Source organism: Oncorhynchus gorbuscha, linkage group LG19 (assembly GCF_021184085.1).
Source record: "Oncorhynchus gorbuscha isolate QuinsamMale2020 ecotype Even-year linkage group LG19, OgorEven_v1.0, whole genome shotgun sequence".
Classification (NCBI taxonomy): domain Eukaryota; kingdom Metazoa; phylum Chordata; class Actinopteri; order Salmoniformes; family Salmonidae; genus Oncorhynchus; species Oncorhynchus gorbuscha.
This window is the reverse complement of record NC_060191.1, coordinates 74,693,417-74,717,104: the sequence shown is the minus strand read 5'-3', so window position 1 is coordinate 74,717,104 and position 23,688 is coordinate 74,693,417. Positions and strand designations below refer to the sequence as shown.

Here is a 23,688-nt window from a genome sequence, read left to right as displayed (position 1 = left end):
TGGGCTGCATGTAGGGGACTGGGCTGCATGTAGGGGACTGGGCTGTATGTAGGGACTGGGCTGCATGTAGGGGACTGGGCTGCATGTAGGGACTGGGCTGCATGTAGGGACTAGGGACTGGGCTGTATGTAGGGACTGGGCTGTATGTAGGGGACTGGGCTGTATGTAGGGACTGGGCTGCATGTAGGGACTAGGGACTGGGCTGTATGTAGGGGACTGGGCTGCATGTAGGGGACTGGGCTGTATGTAGGGACTGGGCTGTATGTAGGGACTGGGCTGCATGTAGGGACTGGGTTGCATGTAGGGACTAGGGACTGGGCTGCATGTAGGGACTAGGGACTGGGCTGCATGTAGGGACTAGGGACTGGGCTGTATGTAGGGACTAGGGACTGGGCTGCATGTAGGGGACTGGGCTGCATGTAGGGGACTGGGCTGCATGTAGGGGACTGGGCTGCATGTAGGGGACTGGGCTGCATGTAGGGGACTGGGCTGCATGTAGGGGACTGGGCTGTATGTAGGGGACTGGGCTGCATGTAGGGACTGGGCTGCATGTAGGGACTGGGCTGCATGTAGGGGACTGGGCTGTATGTAGGGGACTGGGCTGTATGTAGGGGACTGGGCTGCATGTAGGGGACTGGGCTGCATGTAGGGGACTGGGCTGCATGTAGGGACTGGGCTGCATGTAGGGGACTGGGCTGCATGTAGGGGACTGGGCTGCATGTAGGGACTGGGGACTGGGCTGTATGTAGGGACTGGGGACTGGGCTGTATGTAGGGACTGGGCTGCATGTAGGGACTGGGGACTGGGCTGCATGTGGGGACTGGGCTGCATGTGGGGACTGGGCTGCATGTGGGGACTGGGCTGCATGTAGGGACTGGGGACTGGGCTGCATGTAGGGACTGGGGATTGGGCTGCATGTAGGGACTGGGGACTGGGCTTGCATGTAGGGACTGGGCTGTATGTAGGGACTGGGCTGCATGTAGGGACTAGGCTGTATGTAGGGACTGGGGACTAGGCTGTATGTAGGGACTGGGGACTAGGCTGTATGTAGGGACTGGGGACTGGGCTGCATGTAGGGACTGGGCTGTATGTAGGGACTGGGGACTGGGCTGCATGTGGGGACTGGGCTGCATGTAGGGACTGGGGACTGGGCTGTATGTAGGGGACTGGGCTGCATGTAGGGACTGGGCTGCATGTAGGGGACTGGGCTGCATGTAGGGGACTAGGGACTGGGCTGTATGTAGGGACTGGGCTGTATGTAGGGACTGGGCTGTATGTAGGGACTGGGCTGTATGTAGGGGACTGGGCTGTATGTAGGGACTGGGCTGCATGTAGGGACTAGGGACTGGGCTGTATGTAGGGACTGGGCTGCATGTAGGGGACTGGGCTGCATGTAGGGGACTGGGCTGCATGTAGGGGACTGGGCTGCATGTAGGGGACTGGGCTGCATGTAGGGGACTGGGCTGCATGTAGGGGACTGGGCTGCATGTAGGGACTGGGCTGCATGTAGGGGACTGGGCTGCATGTAGGGGACTGGGCTGCATGTAGGGGACTGGGCTGCATGTAGGGGACTGGGCTGCATGTAGGGGACTGGGCTGCATGTAGGGGACTGGGCTGCATGTAGGGGACTGGGCTGCATGTAGGGACTGGGCTGTATGTAGGGACTGGGGACTGGGCTGTATGTAGGGACTGGGGACTGGGCTGTATGTAGGGACTGGGGACTGGGCTGTATGTAGGGACTGGGGACTGGGCTTGTATGTAGGGACTGGGCTGCATGTAGGGACTGGGGACTGGGCTGCATGTGGGGACTGGGCTGTATGTAGGGACTAGGCTGTATGTAGGGACTGGGGACTAGGCTGTATGTAGGGACTGGGGACTGGGCTGCATGTAGGGACTGGGGACTGGGCTGTATGTAGGGACTGGGCTTTATGTAGGGACTGGCTGTATGTAGGGACTGGCTGTATGTAGGGACTGGCTATATGTAGGGACTGGCTATATGTAGGGACTGGGCTGCATGTAGGGGACTGGGCTGTATGTAGGGGACTGGGCTGTATGTAGGGGACTGGGCTGTATGTAGGGGACTGGGCTGTATGTAGGGGACTGGGCTGTATGTAGGGGACTGGGCTGTATGTAGGGGACTGGGCTGTATGTAGGGGACTGGGCTGTATGTAGGGGACTGGGCTTTATGTAGGGGACTGGGCTTTATGTAGGGGACTGGGCTGCATAAGTACGTCTGGATATACCTTCTGCTTTAGAAAGCAATACTCAACCTTTCAAGGATAAATCCCTCTGCAACCAATGGTTCAACTTCTTTTTGTTATTCTCAATAATAGGTAAGACATTTTAATGAATGTCTTTCCTGTTGACCCTTAGATATGGTTATCCCAAGGTATGTTACTTTTTCCTCGACTGAAATATTGCATATAGAGGGTATTGGTCTTTAACAGCAAACAATTCACACAATTTATCACGTCGGCTGCTCTAGGTATCTGGTCAGCGTCTTTCAAAAAGAGGGTGGTGTCATCTGCACGCTGACTAATGATAATATCTCTGTCAGCAATAGAGATCCCTTTTAATATCTCTGTCAGCAATAGAGATCCCTTTTACATTTACATTTAAGTCATTTAGCAGACGCTCTTATCCAGAGCGACTTACAAATTGGTGCATGCATTGGTGCATGCATTTTAATATCTCTGTCAGCAATATAGATTCCTTTTAATATCTCTGTCAGCAATAGAGATCCCTTTTAATATCTCTGTCAGCAATAGAGATCCCTTTTAATATCTCTGTCAGCAATAGAGATCCCTTTTAATATCTCTGTCAGCAATAGAGATCCCTTTTTAATATCTCTGTCAGCAATAGAGATCCCTTTTAATATCTCTGTCAGCAACAGAGATCCCTTTTAATATCTCTGTCAGCAACAGAGATTCCTTTTTTATATTGCAGGATTTAACAGAACTTGTAAGAAGTTGTGTTGCAAGCAGGAAGAGGTAAGGTGAAAGTGGGCAACCTTGCCTGATTCCTCTTTTCAAATCAAATCTTGTAGAAGTCCCATGCTTTAATTTTATGGAACTGTTCTTATTTCATTTAAAGAGTTTTAATAGTACTACAAAATAATTCCCCAAATCCAAATTTCTCAAGGGAGAGAGAGTGGAACATGAGTTTCTATATCAAAGTTGTATTGTCTTATCTTTGAAGATTAGATCAAAATAGTCGATAAGGTCTAACCCCTGGTGGATATTAATAGATATGTCTATTCCTCATGAAGCCAGATTGAGTCTCCTCTATAATTGAGTCCAATACTGCTTTCATTCTTTTTTGCAAATATAGAGGCCAATATTTTGTATTTGATATTGAGCAGACAGATTGGAGGAGAAGCCAGTCTTTCTTGGGCTTAGGTATTAATGTAATCAGACCTGGAGTCAAACTGGGAGCGAGAGCATTATTTACAATGCTTTCAGAAAATACCTTTACATTTACATTTAAGTCATTTAGCAGACGCTCTTATCCAGAGCGACTTACAAATTGGTGCATTCACCTTATGACATCCAGTGGAACAGTCACTTTACAATAGTGCATCTAAATCTTAAGGGGGGGGTGAGAGGGATTACTTATCCTATCCTAGGTATTCCTTAAAGAGGTGGGGTTTCAGGTGTCTCCGGAAGGTGGTGATTGACTCCGCTGTCCTGGCGTCGTGAGGGAGTTTGTTCCACCATTGGGGGGCCAGAGCAGCGAACAGTTTTGACTGGGCTGAGCGGGAGCTGTACTTCCTCAGTGGTAGGGAGGCGAGCAGGCCAGAGGTGGATGAACGCAGTGCCCTTGTTTGGGTGTAGGGCCTGATCAGAGCCTGGAGGTACTGAGGTGCCGTTCCCCTCACAGCTCCGTAGGCAAGCACCACTACCCTGATACGCTACACTGATGCGCTACACTACCCTGATGCGCTACAGTTGCAGGTTAGAGTTTCCATGGTGTAGCTAGTTATTGTAGCCACTGTTATCCTGCTATGGAATCCATCAATGTGTTGGATTGCACTTGAAATCCTGGATAACATAACGCTTCCGCAGCACAGCAGTGGATTGGTAGGCTAATTGATCCAAGGGTTATCAATCCACCCGCTAAGGGAAAGACAGCAGTGGATTGATAGGCTAATTGATCCAAGGGTTATCAATCCACCCGCTAAGGGAAAGACACTTCCCAATGTGTGGTTTTGTCTTCCAGTGGCATACATTTTTTAAGAGTTCAACCTTTGAACCTTGTGTTGTGCTATGACTTTGCTCAATACCGCCATTGCCAGCTCCACGGGTTTCTTTATAATAATAATAATATATGCCATTTAGCAGACGCTTTTATCCAAAGCGACTTACAGTCATGTGTGCATACATTCTACGTATGGGTGGTCCCGGGAATCACGTTGAGTAGCCCGTTCCTTGATATGCGATAATAAATTCATACACAGTATTTTAATTGTAATAAATTAAGACTTTTTGTATTAATCTCCTATTTGCATATTGGATGTAATTAACTGGTCTAAAAAAGAAATAATTAGTGGAATGGAATCACATGAGTCTATTACTAAGTTCTTTACTATTTGGTCGTCAATGATGATTGGTCCAACTAATAAAATAACTAACCCAAACACTGCAGTCAGAGTACCTTCGACAAAAAGTCCGATTGCTAACTTAGATTTATTCATTGTTATTATTATTGAAGCGAATGAGTGACTCGAGAGAAAGTCCACTAATAGCCTTGTAAGTGGAACTGATTCCGATCTAAATGAATGTGATGTTTTCAGGAGTAATTATATGACAATGAATGTGCTGTTGTTTTCTAGAGAAAGACTATGACAATGCAATCAAATACTACACGGAGGCGTTGGAGCTCAACCCGGCCAACGCCATCTACTTCTCCAACCGCAGCCTGGCGTACCTGCGGACAGAGTGCTATGGCTACGCCCTGGCCGACGCCACCAAGTGTCTGGAGATAGACCAGAACTACATCAAGGGCTACTACCGCCGAGCCACGTCCAACATGGCCCTGGGCAAGTTCAAGGCTGCACTCAAAGACTACGAGACGGTAAGACCGGACACGGTTAGACGGGATACTCTTTAGGAAGATGACAGGAGAGTTAAAGGTACACTCTGCAAGATGACAGGAGAGGAAGCTGCCAGGTACTCTTTAGGAAGATGACAGGAGAGGAAGCTGCCAGGTACTCTTTAGGAAGATGACAGGAGAGGAAGCTTCCAGGTACTCTTTAGGAAGATGACAGGAGAGGAAGCTTCCAGGTACTCTTTAGGAAGATGACAGGAGAGGAAGCTTCCAGGTACTCTTTAGGAAGATGACAGGAGAGGAAGCTTCCAGGTACTCTTTAGGAAGATGACAGGAGAGGAAGCTTCCAGGTACTCTTTAGGAAGATGACAGGAGAGGAAGCTTCCAGGTACTCTTTAGGAAGATGACAGGAGAGGAAGCTTCCAGGTACTCTTTAGGAAGATGACAGGAGAGGAAGCTTCCAGGTACTCTTTAGGAAGATGACAGGAGAGGAAGCTTCCAGGTACTCTTTAGGAAGATGACAGGAGAGGAAGCTTCCAGGTACTCTTTAGGAAGATGACAGGAGAGGAAGCTTCCAGGTACTCTTTAGGAAGATGACAGGAGAGGAAGCTTCCAGGTACTCTTTAGGAAGATGACAGGAGAGGAAGCTTCCAGGTACTCTTTAGGAAGATGACAGGAGAGGAAGCTTCCAGGTACTCTTTAGGAAGATGACAGGAGAGGAAGCTTCCAGGTACTCTTTAGGAAGATGACAGGAGAGGAAGCTTCCAGGTACTCTTTAGGAAGATGACAGGAGAGGAAGCTTCCAGGTACTCTTTAGGAAGATGACAGGAGAGGAAGCTTGAAGGTACTCTTTAGGAAGATGATAGGAGAGGAAGCTTGAAGGTACTCTTTAGGAAGATGACATCGTTGTAAATCCCCAGGTGACTTAAATGGGAATAGTTACTGTAGTGGCTAAATTGTCCAATATAATTGTTCAAAATACATTTCCATTCTAATCCTTTTGCCACAATGGAGGGTGGTGAAATGTTCGTCTTGACGCAGACAAATCCAATGTCCAGAATTAGTTGAAAAATAATAATAAATGTATTTGTCATTCTTCTGGATACAAAAAAATATGTATAGAGTTCTACCAAAACAAATTGTGATCGTTTAAACTCTAGAAACAAACGGCATGGGAAACATGGTATGGTCAAATGTCCTTTTCACTAGAGCATTCATTAGAGAACAATAACAACGTCCTTTTCACTAGAGCATTCATTAGAGAACAACAACAACGTCCTTTTCACTAGAGCATTCATTAGAGAACAACAACAACGTCCTTTTCACTAGAGCATTCATTAGAGAACAATAACAACGTTCTTTTCACTAGAGCATTCATTAGAGAACAATAACAACGTCCTTTTCACTAGAGCATTCATTAGAGAACAACAACAACGTCCTTTTCACTAGAGCATTCATTAGAGAACAACAACAACGTCCTTTTCACTAGAGCATTCATTAGAGAACAACAACGTCCTTTTCACTAGAGCATTCATTAGAGAACAATAACAACGTCCTTTTCACTAGAGCATTCATTAGAGAACAATAACAACGTCCTTTTCACTAGAGCATTCATTAGAGAACAACAACAACGTCCTTTTCACTAGAGCATTCATTAGAGAACAACAACAACGTCCTTTTCACTAGAGCATTCATTAGAGAACAACAACAACGTCCTTTTCACTAGAGCATTCATTAGAGAACAACAACAACGTCCTTTTCACTAGAGCATTCATAGAGCATTCATTAGAGAACAACAACAACGTTCTTTTCACTAGAGCATTCATTAGAGAACAACAACAACGTCCTTTTCACTAGAGCATTCATTAGAGAACAATAACAACGTTCTTTTCACTAGAGCATTCATTAGAGAACAACAACAACGTCCTTTTCACTAGAGCATTCATTAGAGAACAACAACAACGTCCTTTTCACTAGAGCATTCATTAGAGAACAACAACAACGTCCTTTTCACTAGAGCATTCATTAGAGAACAACAACGTCCTTTTCACTAGAGCATTCATTAGAGAACAATAACAACGTTCTTTTCACTAGAGCATTCATTAGAGAACAACAACAATAACAACGTCCTTTTCACTAGAGCATTCATTAGAGAACAATAACAACGTTCTTTTCACTAGAGCATTCATTAGAGAACAACAACAATAACAACGTCCTTTTCACTAGAGCATTCATTAGAGAACAACAACAACCGTATTATGAGTTCATGTAATCATGTTTAAATTCATCAGTTGTAGTTTGAATATATCGATGTCCGGGCTGACTGTCGACGTGTACCTTGGACCCACAAACAAACGTACAAACATAAGATTACTTATTCATGATGCTTAGTTTTTTGCATATATACACTACCGTTCCAAAAATGTGTGGTCATTTAGAAATGTCTTTTTACATTAAAAAAAAAAGAAGAAAAAAAGAAAAGCACATTTATTATTTATTTGTCAATTCTAAAATAACATCAAATTGATTTTGAAATACACCAGTCTCAATGTCAACAGTGAAGAGGTGACTCCAGGATGCTGACCTTCTAGGCAGAGTTGCAAAGAAAAGGCCTTATCTATCTCCGACTGACCAATAAAAATTAAAAGATTAAGATGGGTTAAAGAACACAGACACTGGACAGAGGACCTCTGCCTAGAAGGCCAGCATCCCGGAGTTGCCTCTTCACTGTTGACATTGAGACTGGTTTTTTGCGGGTACAATTTAATGAAACTGCCAGTTGAGGACTTGTGAGGCGTCTGTTTCTCAAACTAGACAGCCTAATGTACTTGTCCTCTTGCTCAGTTGTGCACCGGGGCCTCCCACTCCTCTTTCTATTCTGGTTAGAGACAGTTTGTGCTGTTCTGTGAAGATTGTAGTACACAGCGTTGTATGAGATCTTCGGTTTCTTGGCAATTTCTCGCATGGAATAACACTCATTTCTCAAAACATGAATAGACTGACGAGTTTCAGAAGAAAGTTATTTGTTTCTGGCAATTTTGAGCCTGTAATCGAACCCACAAATGCTGATTCTCCAGATACTCAACTAGTCTAAAGAAGTTTTATTGCTTGTTTAATCAGAACAATAGTTTTCAGCTGTGCTAACATAATTACAAAAGGGTTTTCTAATGATCAATTAGCCTTTTTAAAATGATTTGTATTTGTATTAGCTAACACAACGTGCCATTGGAACACAGGAGTGATGGTTGCTGATAATGGGCCTCTGTTCGCTTATGTAGATATTCCATTAAAACTCAGCCGTTTCCAGCTAAAATAGTAATTTACAACATCAACAATCTCTACACTATTTATTTATTTATTTATTTATTTTTGTGGAATTTCTACCCCTTTTTCTCACCAATTTTGTTGTATCCAATTGTTGTAGTAGCTACTATCTTGTCTCATTGCTACAACTCCCCTACGGGCTCGGGAGAGACGAAGGTTGAAAGTCATGCGTCCTCCGATACACAACCCAACCAACCACTGCTTCTTAACACAGAGCGCATCCAACCCGGAAGCCAGCCGCACCAATGCGCCGGAGGAAACACCGTGCACCTGGCCACCTTGGCTAGCGCACACTGCACCCAGCCCGCCACAGGAGTCGCTGGTGCGCGATGAGACAAGGACACCCCTACCGACCAAGCCCTCCCTAACCCGGGCGGCGCTTGGCCAATTGTGCGTAGCCCAGCCCACGGACCTCCCGGTCGCGGCCGGTTACGACAGAGCCTGGGCGCGAACTCAGGGACTCTGATGGCACAGCTGGCGCCCTTAACCACTGCGCCGGGAGGCCCTCTCTACACTATTTCTGATCAATTTGATGTTATTTTAAAGGACAAAAAAATGTGTTTTTCTTCCAAAAACAAGGAGATTTCTAAGTGACCTCAAACTATGTGCATGTCCACAACATGAGCCCATGGGGGAGGGAGGATGGCGTGAGGGAGGCGTATGAATAGACTACACCGAACGTATTTATTTTAGTTTTTGGGTGTTTTGTTTGAATTATTTCTAATATTATTGTGATCTGAACCCCACACAACAAAAATAAGACAAAAAGTCAGGTGACTATTTATTTATTTATTTAATTTAGCTTTATTTAACTGGGCAAGTCCGTTAAGAACAAATTCTTATTTTACAATGACAGCCTAGCCTAACAGTGGGTTAACTGCCTGTTCAGGGGCAGAACAACCTTGTCAGCTCGGGGATTTGAACTTGCAACCTTCCGGTTACTAGTCCAACGCTCTAACCACTAGGCTACCCTGCCGCCCCCTAAATCACCAGGTGACGTCCTACCAGGTGACTGGGTTTGACCAGCGCTGTATAAGACCCATATAGCAGTAGTATTATTACTAAGATGAGGACAGAAGAGGAGAATGTGGGCTTGTCACAAGGGAGGAGCCAATAGTGGGGCTGTCGTCACAATTTAGAAAGTCACCCTGTGTGAGATGACGTCTTGCAGATGTGTTTCCCTTGAACAGTGTAAAGACTTGGCAGTCACGTACTGCCAGGGTTAGATTCTGTTTTAATTGTGGTCAGTTCAGTAAATCGATCAAAAGTTACTTCCTTCAAATTTACATTCGGTCAATTGGGGGGGGGTCATTTATAAACAGCTGGTCTTTTGTTCCATGTTGACATAAACACCCCAAGGCTCTGGAAACAGGAAGCTGGCTGGCTGTGCCACATCACTGAGTGATAGCTGCCTGCTGTCACTGAGACAAATTTAGAGTATTGGTGTCATGGACATATTGGTCTACACAGATGCAACCGTCTCTACTGACTAGTACTGAAGTCTTTAGTGAGAGGAGAGAAGCACTAACTATTTCTAGAAATCAAAACTGTTTTGTATTTATTTACGACCAAACCATGGCTGTAAAATCTGTTTTCCTTTGAATTTTGGACGGACTTTTCTGACATGGTACTGATCCATTTGTGTCGTACTGGTACCAGAGGATAGTGTTTTAAGTGTGAGACTGACCCTAAGTCCTTGTCCTGTGTGTTTGCCTGGTGTTGTGGGGTTAGGTAGTGCGGGTGCGACCCAACGATAAGGACGCTAAGATGAAATACCAGGAGTGCAACAAGATCGTGAAACAGAAAGCCTTCGAGAGAGCCATCGCCAGCGACGAGATTAAGAAATCGGTCGTGGACTCCCTAGACATCGAAAACATGAGTGAGTAGTTGGTCATCTTTATATTTTAGGATTCATTACTTGATTATAATTTTTTTATATATCTCTATTTATCTCATATTTATCTCATATATATATATATATATATATATTTGAATGTCTAGATAATGGACTACTGCCTGTATACATTGTGGTGTTTTTGAAATTAAGATCTTCAAGACTGAGTTACTGTGAAACACTTGGTGACAAATGTTGCTGTAAAATGGGCTGTATACATTTGGTTGATTTGATTGTGCCACCCATGCAGTGATTGAGGACGAGTACACTGGGCCGAAGCTGGAAGAAGGAAAGGTGACGATGAGGTTCATGAAAGAGATGATGGAGTGCTTCAAAGACCAGAAGAAACTGCACAGAAAGTGTGCTTATCAGGTACACCTTAAATAATACTGTAATATTAGTGTACTTATCGTGTACTTATAATAATACTGTAGTGTTAGTGTACTCATCAGGTACACCTTCAATTACACTGCAATATTACTGTGCTAATCATTTTCACCTATAATACTACTGTAATATTACTGTAGTTATCGGGTACACCTATAATATTACTGTAGTTACCAGGTACACCTATAACAATACTGTAATATTACTGTAGTTATCAGGTACACCTATAATAATACTGTAATATTACTGTAGTTCAGGTACACCTATAATTATACTGTAATATTACTGTAGTTCAGGTACACCTATAATTATACTGTAATATTACTGTGCTAATCAGGTACACTTATAATTATACTGTAATATTACTGTAGTGACCAGGTACACCTATAATATTACTGTAGTTACCAGGTACACCTATAATATTACTGTAGTTACCAGGTACACCTATAATATTACTGTAGTTACCAGGTACACCTATAATATTACTGTAGTTACCAGGTACACCTATAATATTACTGTAGTTACCAGGTACACCTGTAATATTACTGTATTTGTGTTGACTAATAAAATCTCTCCTTTTAGATTCTGATCCAAGTCAAAGAGCTCTTGTCCAAACTACCCAGTCTAGTTGAGATCACGTTAAAAGAGGTGAGACATCCGTGTGATGTATGTTGACTTCCTGGTATTGCTCTTCATCCTGTCTAGTCCTTCAATTGTCAGATTTGTGTTTATTATTGATCCCACGTTAGCTACTCGGCCTGCGGTCCCGGCAAAATTAAAGGCAGTTATACAATTTTAAAAACATTCCATTACAGAATTCACAACACACCAAGTGTGTGCACAGTCCCCTCTGTTCCATAAGGTATATTTTTTAAATGTTTTTTAAAATCGGATTCTACTGCTGCATCAGTTACCTGATGTGGAATAGAGTTCCATGTAGTCATGGCTCTAGGTAGTACTGTGCGCCTCCCATAGTCTGTTCTGGACTTGGGGACTGTGACGAGACCTCTGGTGGCATGTCTTGTGGGATATGAATGGGTGTCTGAGCTGAGTAACAGTAGTTTAAACAGACAGCTCGGTGCATTCAACATGTCAATACATCTCACAAATACAAGTGGCATGTATTTGCGTGTGTGGAGTGAAGATTTTAAAAAGTAAGGGGCCTAGGCAGCTGCCCTGGGGAACTCCTGATTCTAACTGGATTATATTTGATAGGCTTCCATTAAAGAACACCCTCTATTGTTAGACAGGTAACTCTTTATCCAGCAGCAGACCTATGATCAATAATATCAAAAGCTGCACTGAAGTCTAACAAAACAGCCTCCAATCTTTTTATCATCAATTTCTCTCAGCCAATCATCAGTCATTTGTGTAAGTGCTGTGCTTGTTGAAAGTCCTTCCCTATAAGCAAAATTTCATTTAAGGAGCACCATAGTAAAAAGCTATCATTCTTTGTCATTTATCTTTGTTTCATAGTGTAGCTTCCTCATTTTTATTCAGTTTTGTCACATGATTTCTCAATTTGCAGGGGATTTAAGTTTTTACAGTCATTTTCTTAATAGGTGCATACTCATTAGTAACGGGGATAAACAATTTCATAAATGTATCAAGTGCAACGTCTGGGTTGCTCCTCATTACACACCACGGACCAACACATATTCTTTACATCATCAACATAGGAATCACTACAAACTTCTTGTATAATCTGGAGAGTGCTCTAAAGCAAATATCTGCAGCATTAGTAAAGATGGGATCAATACATGTTAATGATTTCATTCCTGTGCTGTTTGTAACTACCCTGGTAGGTTGACTGACAACCTGAACCAGGTTGCAGGCACTAGTTACAGTTTGAAGCTTTCTCTTGAGTGGGCGGCTTGATGAATACCAGTCAATATTTAAATCACTCAGGAAATATAGTTCTCTGTTGATATCACATCCATTATCAAGCAGGTGATGTAGGTAGGTACAGTAGACTGAGTCAGGCTGGTTGGTACAGTATCAAGCATTTCACATGTTATCCATATACTGACTCTTAGCACTTGGTGGTCCAGTTGGTGGTCCCCTTCAGCATATGTCCCTGTGCCTAAACCTGTTTCCTGTTTCCTCCCCAACAGACAGAGAAGATAACCATTTGTGGCGACACACATGGACAATTCTACGACCTTCTGAACATCTTTGAGCTGAACGGCTTACCCTCCGAGTCCAACCCCTATGTATCCTGCTCAGTCGCTGTAAAGCGGTGACATGTGCTGTAAAGCGGTGACATGTGCTGTAAAGCGGTGACATGTGCTGTAAAGCGGTGACAGGTGCTGTAAAGCGGTGACAGGTGCTGTAAAGCGGTGACAGGTGCTGTAAAGCGGTGACATGTGCAGTAAAGCGGTGACATGTGCAGTAAAGCGGTGACATGTGCAGTAAAGCGGTGACATGTGCAGTAAAGCGGTGACAGGTGCTGTAAAGCGGTGACAGGTGCTGTAAAGCGGTGACAGGTGCTGTAAAGCGGTGACAGGTGCTGTAAAGCGGTGACAGGTGCTGTAAAGCGGTGACAGGTGCAGTAAAGCGGTGACAGGTGCAGTAAAGCGGTGACATGTGCAGTAAAGCGGTGACATGTGCAGTAAAGCGGTGACATGTGCAGTAAAGCGGTGACATGTGCAGTAAAGCGGTGACATGTGCAGTAAAGCGGTGACATGTGCAGTAAAGCGGTGACATGTGCAGTAAAGCGGTGACATGTGCAGTAAAGCGGTGACATGTGCAGTAAAGCGGTGACATGTGCAGTAAAGCGGTGACATGTGCAGTAAAGCGGTGACATGTGCAGTAAAGCGGTGACATGTGCAGTAAAGCGGTGACATGTGCAGTAAAGCGGTGACATGTGCAGTGACAGCGGTGACATGTGCAGTAAAGCGGTGACATGTGCAGTAAAGCGGTGACATGTGCAGTAAAGCGGTGACATGTGCAGTAAAGCGGTGACATGTGCAGTAAAGCGGTGACAGGTGCTGTAAAGCGGTGACAGGTGCTGTAAAGCGGTGACAGGTGCAGTAAAGCGGTGACATGTGCAGTAAAGCGGTGACATGTGCAGTAAAGCGGTGACATGTGCAGTAAAGCGGTGACATGTGCAGTAAAGCGGTGACATGTGCAGTAAAGCGGTGACATGTGCAGTAAAGCGGTGACATGTGCAGTAAAGCGGTGACCTGTGCAGTAAAGCGGTGTACATATATTTGAATACAAACATGATAACCCTTAACAATTTAACACAGCTGTTTAATGGAGACTTTGTGGACCGTGGTTCATTCTCCCTAGAGGTCATTCTGACTCTGTTCGGCTTCAAGCTGCTCCTCCCGGACTCCTTCTACCTGCTCAGAGGTCAGTAGGCTCCTCCTTCTACCTGCTCAGAGGTCAGTAGGCTCCTCCTTCTACCTGCTCAGAGGTCAGTAGGCTCCTCCTTCTACCTGCTCAGAGGTCAGTAGGCTCCTCCTTCTACCTGCTCAGAGGTCAGTAGGCTCCTCCTTCTACCTGCTCAGAGGTCAGTAGGCTCCTCCTTCTACCTGCTCAGAGGTCAGTAGGCTCCTCCTTCTACCTGCTCAGAGGTCAGTAGGCTCCTCCTTCTACCTGCTCAGAGGTCAGTAGGCTCCTCCTTCTACCTGCTCAGAGGTCAGTAGGCTCCTCCTTCTACCTGCTCAGAGGTCAGTAGGCTCCTCCTTCTACCTGCTCAGAGGTCAGTAGGCTCCTCCTTCTACCTGCTCAGAGGTCAGTAGGCTCCTCCTTCTACCTGCTCAGAGGTCAGTAGGCTCCTCCTTCTACCTGCTCAGAGGTCAGTAGGCTCCTCCTTCTACCTGCTCAGAGGTCAGTAGGCTCCTCCTTCTACCTGCTCAGAGGTCAGTAGGCTCCTCCTTCTACCTGCTCAGAGGTCAGTAGGCTCCTCCTTCTACCTGCTCAGAGGTCAGTAGGCTCACAGGAAGTTAAGAGCACTGTATATCTGTGGCCAGTCTTCCTTCTTTGCTAATGTTTATATGTGTAATGGACCCTTCGCTAAGCCTTGCCACCCTTGGTTACTTTTGCGACCTAGGTCAACATTTTACCAGGAAGCCCAATTCCCCATTCAAACCGTTGGAGAAAACCCCTCACAATGATCTTAAACTGTGCTTTTAATACACAACGAAATTAAACAGACTGCCCCTAGCTGATCAGGAGACTCTCGGGTATGTTGTGGTGAACTGTCATTACAAGTGCTTTTTTTGGGAACCTAGTCAAATTAAGTTTGTAGTGTGGCTAGCCACTAGATGGCTCTAAAGGCACTTTGCATGCAGTCAAAGCTACTAACCACATATGGAGTTAAGTGCTTTCAAGGTGTTTGTCAACAGCCTATGAGAGTTATATTCCTAATAGCCAATTTAGCTACATGCCAATGAGTAATATTAACTATGAGCGTTTTCAATGAGCGCTAGCTAACCAGTTAGCGTTAGCAACGTTTTCAATGAGAGCTAGCAAGCGTTAAATACGTTTTCGATGAGCGCTAGCTAATCAGCTAGCCTTAGCAATGTTTTCAATGAGAGCTAGCTAATAGCTATCGTTAACGTTTTCAATAAGAGCTAGCCAACCTGCTAGCGTTAGCAACTTTTTCAATGAGAGCTAGCCAACCTGCTAGCGTTAGCAACTGTTTCAATGAGACCTCTGGTGCGCTGTTAAATTATTTAACCCTTCAAACAATACATTTTTTAAAATTACGTTTCTGTTTTTGACATAGCCCTCCTTGGCTTCCAAGGGTTTGAAACATGACCTCGTCCGAGGTGTTGGACTCAACTGCAGTTGCTATCCATCGAAGCGTTGCGATCGCATGCCCATAATTCTGTGAGGTGGGGCTTAGCGAAGGGTAAATTGTGTCGGTGACTGATGTCCATATGTTCCTGTGTAACTAGGTAACCACGAGACTGACAACATGAACCAGATGTATGGTTTTGAGGGGGAGGTAAAGGCCAAGTACACCGCTCAGATGTTTACGCTCTTCAGTGAGGTCTTCCAGTGGCTGCCTCTGGCGCAGTGCATCAATGGAAAAGTTCTGGTAGGTAAACCCTGACCTTTAGCATAGTGCATCAACGGCAAGGTCCTGGTAGGTAAATTTGGCGTTTATAACTATGTGGTAAAGGTGGTAATTACCGGTTGTGAAGCCGTAAATACGAAATGAGTAAATTCACATTTTGAATTTGGACTTTGGGGAATAGACTTTTTAAATTGGTGGATTCTGCTATTTCAGCCACACCCGTTACCGATGGGTGTATAACGTCAAGCACACCGCCATGCAATCTCCATTGACAAACATTGGCAAGTAGCCTATTGGTTAGAGCGTTGGACTAGTAACTGAAAGGTTGCAAGATCGAATCCCCGAGCTGACAAGGTAAAAATCTGTTCTGCCCCTGAGGCAGTTAACCCACTGTTCCTAGTCATTGTAAAATAAGAATTTGTTCTCATTAACTGACTTGCCTAGTTAAATAAAGGTTTAAAAAATAAAATAAATAAATACATTAAATGGCCTTACTGAAGATGTGTCTTTTCAATGTGGCCCTGTGATAGGATGACACCTTTCCAAAAAGTCAGTTCATCAAATTTCAAATTCCTGCTAGAGCTGTCCCGGGTCAACTGTAAGTGCTGGTTTTGTCAACTAGAAACGTCTAGGAGCAACAACGGCTCAGCCGTGAAGTGGTAGGCAACACAAGCTCACAGAATGGGAACACTGATGCGCATAGCGTGCAAAAATCGTCTGTCCTCGGTTGCAAAACTCACCATCGAGTTCCAAACTGCCTCTCCTCTCTCTTCCGTGACCCGGAAACCGATGATGGTCGAGTGGTCGAGGAGAGTCAATTTGTTAGTAGTGTCTTCTCCTCCTCGATAGCCACGTTTTTCATTGAGGCTGGTCATGTGTATCCTATAGCAGTCCTTTGCGGGAGAGTTTTGATATCTACCACACCCCCTTTTTGAAGCACAGTGTATTAACTGTAAAACCATCGGGAAGAATCTCATTTGCATACTCATTCTCAAACTCATTGGATGAGAACGCCAGAGGTCCCTCCCCTCTGACCATCTCCTCCAATGGGTTTTGAGAGGTAGGTGAGGAAAAATAACTAATGCAATTGAGATTCTCCCGTGGTAGGTAACCTGACCTTTAAACCCTAACCTGTGGCGCAGTGCATCAACGGCAAAGTCCTGTTAGGTATCCTTGACCTCTAACCTTTGACCCCTGACAGCCCTCACACGGTGTATTAAACAGCAAAGTCATGGTAGGTTCTCTGTTAAGGCGTCCGCATGCTTCCCAGCCGAAACAGTTCGGTGGAGTTTGTTCATATAGGAAGACATTATGGACTTCGGTGAAGGTTTTTTCCGGCTGTTTCGGCACTCAATTTTTCTGGAGGCAAGAAAAGTCCCTTTGTCTGTGAAGAAAAGTCCCTTTGTCTGTGAAGAAAAGTCCCTTTGTCTGTGAAGAAAAGTCCCTTTGTCTGTGAAGAAAAGTCCCTTTGTCTGTGAAGAAAAGTCCCTTTGTCTGTGAAGAAAAGTCCCTTTGTCTGTGAAGAAAAGTCCCTTTGTCTGTGAAGAAAAGTCCCTTTGTCTGTGAAGAAAAGTCCCTTTGTCTGTGAAGAAAAGTCCCTTTGTCTGTGAAGAAAAGTCCCTTTGTCTGTGAAGAAAAGTCCCTTTGTCTGTGAAGAAAAGTCCCTTTGTCTGTGAAGAAAAGTCCCTTTGTCTGTGAAGAAAAGTCCCTTTGTCTGTGAAGAAAAGTCCCTTTGTCTGTGAAGAAAAGTCCCTTTGTCTGTGAAGAAAAGTCCCTTTGTCTGTGAAGAAAAGTCCCTTTGTCTGTGAAGAAAAGTCCCTTTGTCTGTGAAGAAAAGTCCCTTTGTCTGTGAAGAAAAGTCCCTTTGTCTGTGAAGAAAAGTCCCTTTGTCTGTGAAGAAAAGTCCCTTTTTGTCTGTGAAGAAAAGTCCCTTTGTCTGTGAAGAAAAGTCCCTTTGTCTGTGAAGAAAAGTCCCTTTGTCTGTGAAGAAAAGTCCCTTTGTCTGTGAAGAAAAGTCCCTTTGTCTGTGAAGAAAAGTCCCTTTGTCTGTGAAGAAAAGTCCCTTTGTCTGTGAAGAAAAGTCCCTTTGTCTGTGAAGAAAAGTCTTTGTCCTTTGTCTGTGAAGAAAAGTCCCTTTGTCTGTGAAGAAAAGTCCCTTTGTCTGTGAAGAAAAGTCCCTTTGTCTGTGAAGAAAAGTCCCTTTGTCTGTGAAGAAAAGTCCCTTTGTCTGTGAAGAAAAGTCCCTTTGTCTGTGAAGAAAAGTCCCTTTGTCTGTGAAGAAAAGTCCCTTTGTCTGTGAAGAAAAGTCCCTTTGTCTGTGAAGAAAAGTCCCTTTGTCTGTGAAGAAAAGTCCCTTTGTCTGTGAAGAAAAGTCCCTTTGTCTGTGAAGAAAAGTCCCTTTGTCTGTGAAGAAAAGTCCCTTTGTCTGTGAAGAAGAAAAGTCCCTTTGTCTGTGAAGAAAAGTCCCTTTGTCTGTGAAGAAAAGTCCCTTTGTCTGTGAAGAAAAGTCCCTTTGTCTGTGAAGAAAAGTCCCTTTGTCTGTGAAGAAAAGTCCCTTTGTCTGTGAAGAAAAGTCCCTTTGTCTGTGAAGAAAAGTCCCTTTGTCTGTGAAGAAAAGTCCCTTTGTCTGTGAAGAAAAGTCCCTTTGTCTGTGAAGAAAAGTCCCTTTGTCTGTGAAGAAAAGTCCCTTTGTCTGTGAAGTGAAAAAGTCCCTTTGTCTGTGAAGAAAAGTCCCTTTGTCTGTGAAGAAAAGTCCCTTTGTCTGTGAAGAAAAGTCCCTTTGTCTGTGAAGAAAAGTCCCTTTGTCTGTGAAGAAAAGTCCCTTTGTCTGTGAAGAAAAGTCCCTTTGTCTGTGAAGAAAAGTCCCTTTGTCTGTGAAGAAAAGTCCCTTTGTCTGTGAAGAAAAGTCCCTTCGTCTGTGATTTTTTTCAACAGTAGGGATTCTTCAATAAAGTCTGCCATTCAATGAGAGAGCTCGTTTTCCTGCAGATTGTGTTTTATTGATAAACAATGCACCAAACTTCTACGTTACGTGTAACATTGTGTGACAAATCTCTTCAGCGATAACTTCAATTAATGACAGATTTCTTGAGTTAGATCCAGTCTGACTTTTTTTGAGGAAGTGGATAATGGCTTTGGCGTCTCAAGATGGACAAACGGTACTATTGCCACTTTTATTTCTTATTTCTCGTTTTTCAAGCAAAGGTCTTTTTAAGAGAGTATGCAGCCGAACTGAAGCATGCTGAGGCCTGCCAATGGTACTACTGGACATTTTTTTGAGAATATTGTCTGTCGTTGTGTTCTGTCTGTGTCAGGTGATGCACGGAGGGCTGTTCAGTGAGGACGGAGTGACGCTCGACGATCTGAGGAAGATCGACAGGAACAGACAGCCCCCAGACTCTGGTAAGAGCGATCAATTAATCAATAACTTTCTCGTTTAGGACCTAGGAATTAAAGCGTTGTTTCAACTGTTTGTGTTTCTTCAGGTCCCATGTGTGATCTCCTCTGGTCAGACCCACAGCCACAGGTTTGGTGTCCTAGAAATACACTCTTGTCCAACAACAAAATATAATTCTCATATAATCTGGTTTAAATAGCTGTACCGTGTCGTCTGTCCATTTAATTGTTTTGTTTTTTCCTGACCCCCAGAATGGGCGGTCTGTCTCTAAGCGAGGTGTGAGCTGTCAGTTTGGTCCTGACGTCACCGAGCGGTTCCTGGACCAGAACAGGTTGGATTACATCGTCCGCAGTCACGAGGTCAAGGCGGAGGGTTATGAGGTCACACACTCAGGGAAGTGCATCACAGTCTTCTCAGCACCCAACTACTGGTAACTAGGGCAACAGACTCACTATTCAATCCAAATGTTGTGATTTAAAAAAAAAAAATGCATTGCCAGATTTAAACAACATCTATTGTAAGACTCTCACGTGTCAAATGTCACCCCCTCTAAAGACATTTAAGATCAGTATTCTCTTCTCTCCCCTTCCCCTCGCTCTCCCCTTCCCCTCGCTCTCCCCTTCCCCTCGCTCTCCCCTTCCTCTCGCTCTCCCCTTCCCCTCGCTCTCCCCTTCCTCTCGCTGTCCTTCTCTCTCTCTCCCTCAAGTGATCAGATGGCTAATAAGGGAGCGTACATCCACCTCAAAGGATCAGACCTCAAACCAGAGTTTCACCAGTTCACTGCTGTGGTAAGTACATCTAATAACTTTGACATACTAACGTTACAATAACCCACATGGCCGCTTCCCACTCTGCCACCCACATGGCCGCTTCCCACTCTGCCACCCACATGGCCGCTTCCCACTCTGCCACCCACATGGCCGCTTCCCACTCTGCCACCCACATGGCCGCTTCCCACTCTGCCACCCACATGGCCGCTTCCCACTCTGCCACCCACATGGCCGCTTCCCACTCTGCCACCCACATGGCCGCTTCCCACTCTGCCACCCACATGGCCGCTTCCCACTCTGCCACCCACATGGCCGCTTCCCACTCTGCCCACCCACATGGCCGCTTCCCACTCTGCCCACCCACATGGCCGCTTCCCACTCTGCCCACCCACATGGCCGCTTCCCACTCTGCCCACCCACATGGCCGCCTCCCACTCTGCCCACCCACATGGCCGCCTCCCACTCTGCCCACCCACATGGCCGCCTCCCGCTCTCCCACTCTGCCTTCCCACCCACATGGCCGCTTCCCACTCTGCCCACCCACATGGCCGCCTCCCACTCTGCCCACCCACATGGCCGCCTCCCACTCTGCCCACCCACATGGCCGCCTCCCACTCTGCCCACCCACATGGCCGCCTCCCACTCTGCCCACCCACATGGCCGCCTCCCACTCTGCCCACCCACATGGCCGCCTCCCACTCTGCCCACCCACATGGCCGCCTCCCACTCTGCCCACCCACATGGCCGCCTCCCACTCTGCCCACCCACATGGCCGCCTCCCACTCTGCCCACCCACATGGCCGCCTCCCACTCTGCCCACCCACATGGCCGCCTCCCACTCTGCCCACCCACATGGCCGCCTCCCACTCTGCCCACCCACATGGCCGCCTCCCACTCCCACTAAAGCAGCAGAATAACTATGTAGATTATGATCACCAATAGGAGACAGTCTAAAGCAGAATAACTATGTAGATTATCATCACCAATAGGAGACAGTCTAAAGCAGCAGAATAACTATGTAGATTACCATGACCAATAGGAGACAGTCTAAAGCAGCAGAATAACTATGTAGATTATCATCACCAATAGGAGACAGTCTAAAGCAGCAGAATAACTATGTAGATTATCATCACCAATAGGAGACAGTCTAAAGCAGCAGAATAACTATGTAGATTATCATCACCAATAGGAGACAGTCTAAAGCAGTATAACTATGTAGATTATCATCACCAATAGGAGACAGTCTAAAGCAGTATAACTATGTAGATTATCATCACCAATAGGAGACAGTCTAAAGCAGAATAACTATGTAGATTACCATCACCAACAGGAGACAGATTTGCCTACACCACACAATATGCTTATGGATTTTACCACAATGCATTGTGTAGGGACTTCCCTGCTTGTGCAACTGCAATATTGGTTACAACAGAGATGGATAATATCCTTCAATAAATATTTGTGGGAATGTTCATTCAAATGGGCTCCACGGTGGTCATAGACACTGCATCTCAGTGCAAGAGGTGTCTCTGCAGTACCTGGTTAGACTCCAGGCTGCATCACATTTGGCCCAGCGTCGTCCGCGTTTGGCCTGGGTGGTTTTTGTATTGTAAATAATAATTTTTTTCTGAACTGACTTGCCTAGTTAAAAAAAAAAAATGGCTGCAGGTTGTGTTATTTCAGTTGTTCAGAAATGTGAGGCAGAGAGTGGCTTGGTTCAGAAGAGTGTGACTAAAGAGAAAGATGAAGGGGAGGTGTGAACGGGATCACGGTGTGGACGGGACCCGGATCTTTAGCTTTGAGGGGGAAAATAAGTTTCCGTATTTGTTACCACGGGCCAATAAAATACCTTCTATCTTTCCTCCACAGCCTCATCCGAATGTGAAGCCGATGGCGTACGCCAACTCTCTGATGCAGATGGGGATGATGTAGAGAGGCCCACGACGCTCAGCCTGACACCTCCCTCCTGGCTGACCACACCCACCACTCCTTCCTTAGACAACAACATGCCCTGGCCCACTGGTCCATACGGTTCCATGGGATCCCTTTCTCCCAGCCTGTCCCCCAGTAGTCCCCCCCCCCTCCTCCCCTTGACCTTTTTAATTCTTTGATGTTTGTACATCTGAAGGGTCAGCACTTTAAAGATCTGAAAACATCGAAGGGTTTAGTACCAAGGGGGAAGGAATGGGGAGTGAATTGCGATTGGTTTCCGGTAAATCCCTCTTGTTGCGTTCAGAGTAGACAACGTGGTGGTGTGATGGCAGTTGTATATCTTCGACCGGCACAGTCAAGAACTGGGTGTGTTCATTTCTTCTTCTTTTTTTGTATTGGTAAAAACTGGAAAACTCAAATCTCTCCCTAATTTCTGTCCACATTGGTCCCCACACATGGGTTTCATTCCCGGTAGTGATTTAGAATGATGAATTATACTGTATTGGTACTGTATGGTTAAATAACAACTGGAATGATCGGAACTGTCAGATTTTGTAAGAACGTACGGCAGCAGAATTGTTAAGAATAATATTTGACTGTTCTGCTACTGTAAAACATACAGTTGGTTGGCCAACTGCAACGTTTATAGTGTGTCTGGTTGGGGGAGGGAGGGGGGGGTGCTAGCAGAATGTCTATTCTACAGTATTGGTTCATACATCCTGTGAAATATAGTTTTATTAAAGTTCAATATTTTTTACAGTAGGGCAAAAGTGAGTGTAGAAAAATGTAGCTACGATTGCATCTTCAGGAGAAAAGGAGGTGTTTTGGGGAAGAACCTGGTTCGTCTCCAGTCTCACCCTGCACGGTGCTGTTCATTACTAGTAGTCAGATGTTGTAGGTTCTTCACATTCAACATGTACAAAACAGATCCTCGTTCCGTTGTTAATTTGCTCTGCTGCACCTCTCCTCTACCTGTTGGGGGTGGGGGGGGGGGGGGGGCAGGCAGGCAGGAGTGTTGCAGCTCTTCAATTCAGTCAGTAGTGTCACTCTCCTGTCTCCCGGCAGCTCTTGCACAATATCTCTTCTCTCCCGACCTGCTTTGCTACAAGGCCAAGCACTGGTGTGATGCTTCAACCCGCTCCACTGTTAGTTCTGTCTACCAGTGTGACTTTGCCACCGTTGTGTGGAGGTATAGCCCGGACGTCCAGACACCAAGCCACCTCCCTTCTCTCTCTCTCTCATGCGCACAGCTACAGTGTCCCAATATTGGCCCTAAACTTTTTAAGATAATGGTATACACTGAAGTGTATGTGTGTGTGTATATATATATATTATCATTTAAAATTAATGCTGTGTACATGTTTGGAAAAAAAAGATATTGAATAAAAAAAATTCCAGTCCAGTGATTTTTAAATTAATGATTATTTATGTTGACATTTCAGTGCACAGGGTCTGCGATGATTTCTCTCTGTCATGAAATGCACCTACTTCAAAGAAATCACCAATATATTTGCTAATGAAGCCAAGTGTATGTATTTGATTTTACATATACCAACAGCCAAGTATAGTTTACCGTCTTTAGACATATACCAACCACTGAGCTATAAGAACGACACCAACAGGCACAGCCAAAAATGTGTGTATATGTAACTGAAGATAGACCAGAGTCGGTCGTTTCCAATGGGAGAGAATGAATCATAGTGGGCAGAGCCAAGCAATGCGGTGGGCTGAGCCAAGGACGATCTAGTGAGATCCTATTGGCACGTTCTAGCATTTATTTGCATATTTCCTTTGGGGAACGCCTACTCAAGTGCGCGTGTGCAAAAACTCTATTCGTCCTTGCGTTCCAAAACAACGTATTTTTAATTTATTTTTTACCTTGGCAACGGGTAAAGTACAAAACACA

The 23,688-nt window shown here is 45.1% G+C and overlaps 1 protein-coding gene across 1 annotated transcript in view; it reads left to right on the top strand.

Moving 5' to 3' along the window:
* LOC124006493 (serine/threonine-protein phosphatase 5-like) overlaps positions 1–23,184 on the top strand; it is a 31,037-nt gene extending 7,853 nt beyond the window's left edge. The window contains exons 2-13 of the mRNA XM_046316544.1: positions 4,832–5,073; positions 10,102–10,249; positions 10,515–10,636; positions 11,234–11,299; positions 12,766–12,864; positions 13,903–14,008; positions 15,562–15,704; positions 18,998–19,085; positions 19,169–19,209; positions 19,332–19,510; positions 19,787–19,868; positions 21,720–23,184. Of these exons, the coding sequence (XP_046172500.1) occupies positions 4,832–5,073; positions 10,102–10,249; positions 10,515–10,636; positions 11,234–11,299; positions 12,766–12,864; positions 13,903–14,008; positions 15,562–15,704; positions 18,998–19,085; positions 19,169–19,209; positions 19,332–19,510; positions 19,787–19,868; positions 21,720–21,782 (1,379 nt within the window). The 3' untranslated portion in view covers positions 21,783–23,184. The remainder of the gene's footprint in view (positions 1–4,831; positions 5,074–10,101; positions 10,250–10,514; positions 10,637–11,233; positions 11,300–12,765; positions 12,865–13,902; positions 14,009–15,561; positions 15,705–18,997; positions 19,086–19,168; positions 19,210–19,331; positions 19,511–19,786; positions 19,869–21,719) is intronic.
* Positions 23,185–23,688: the final 504 nt, after the last annotated feature.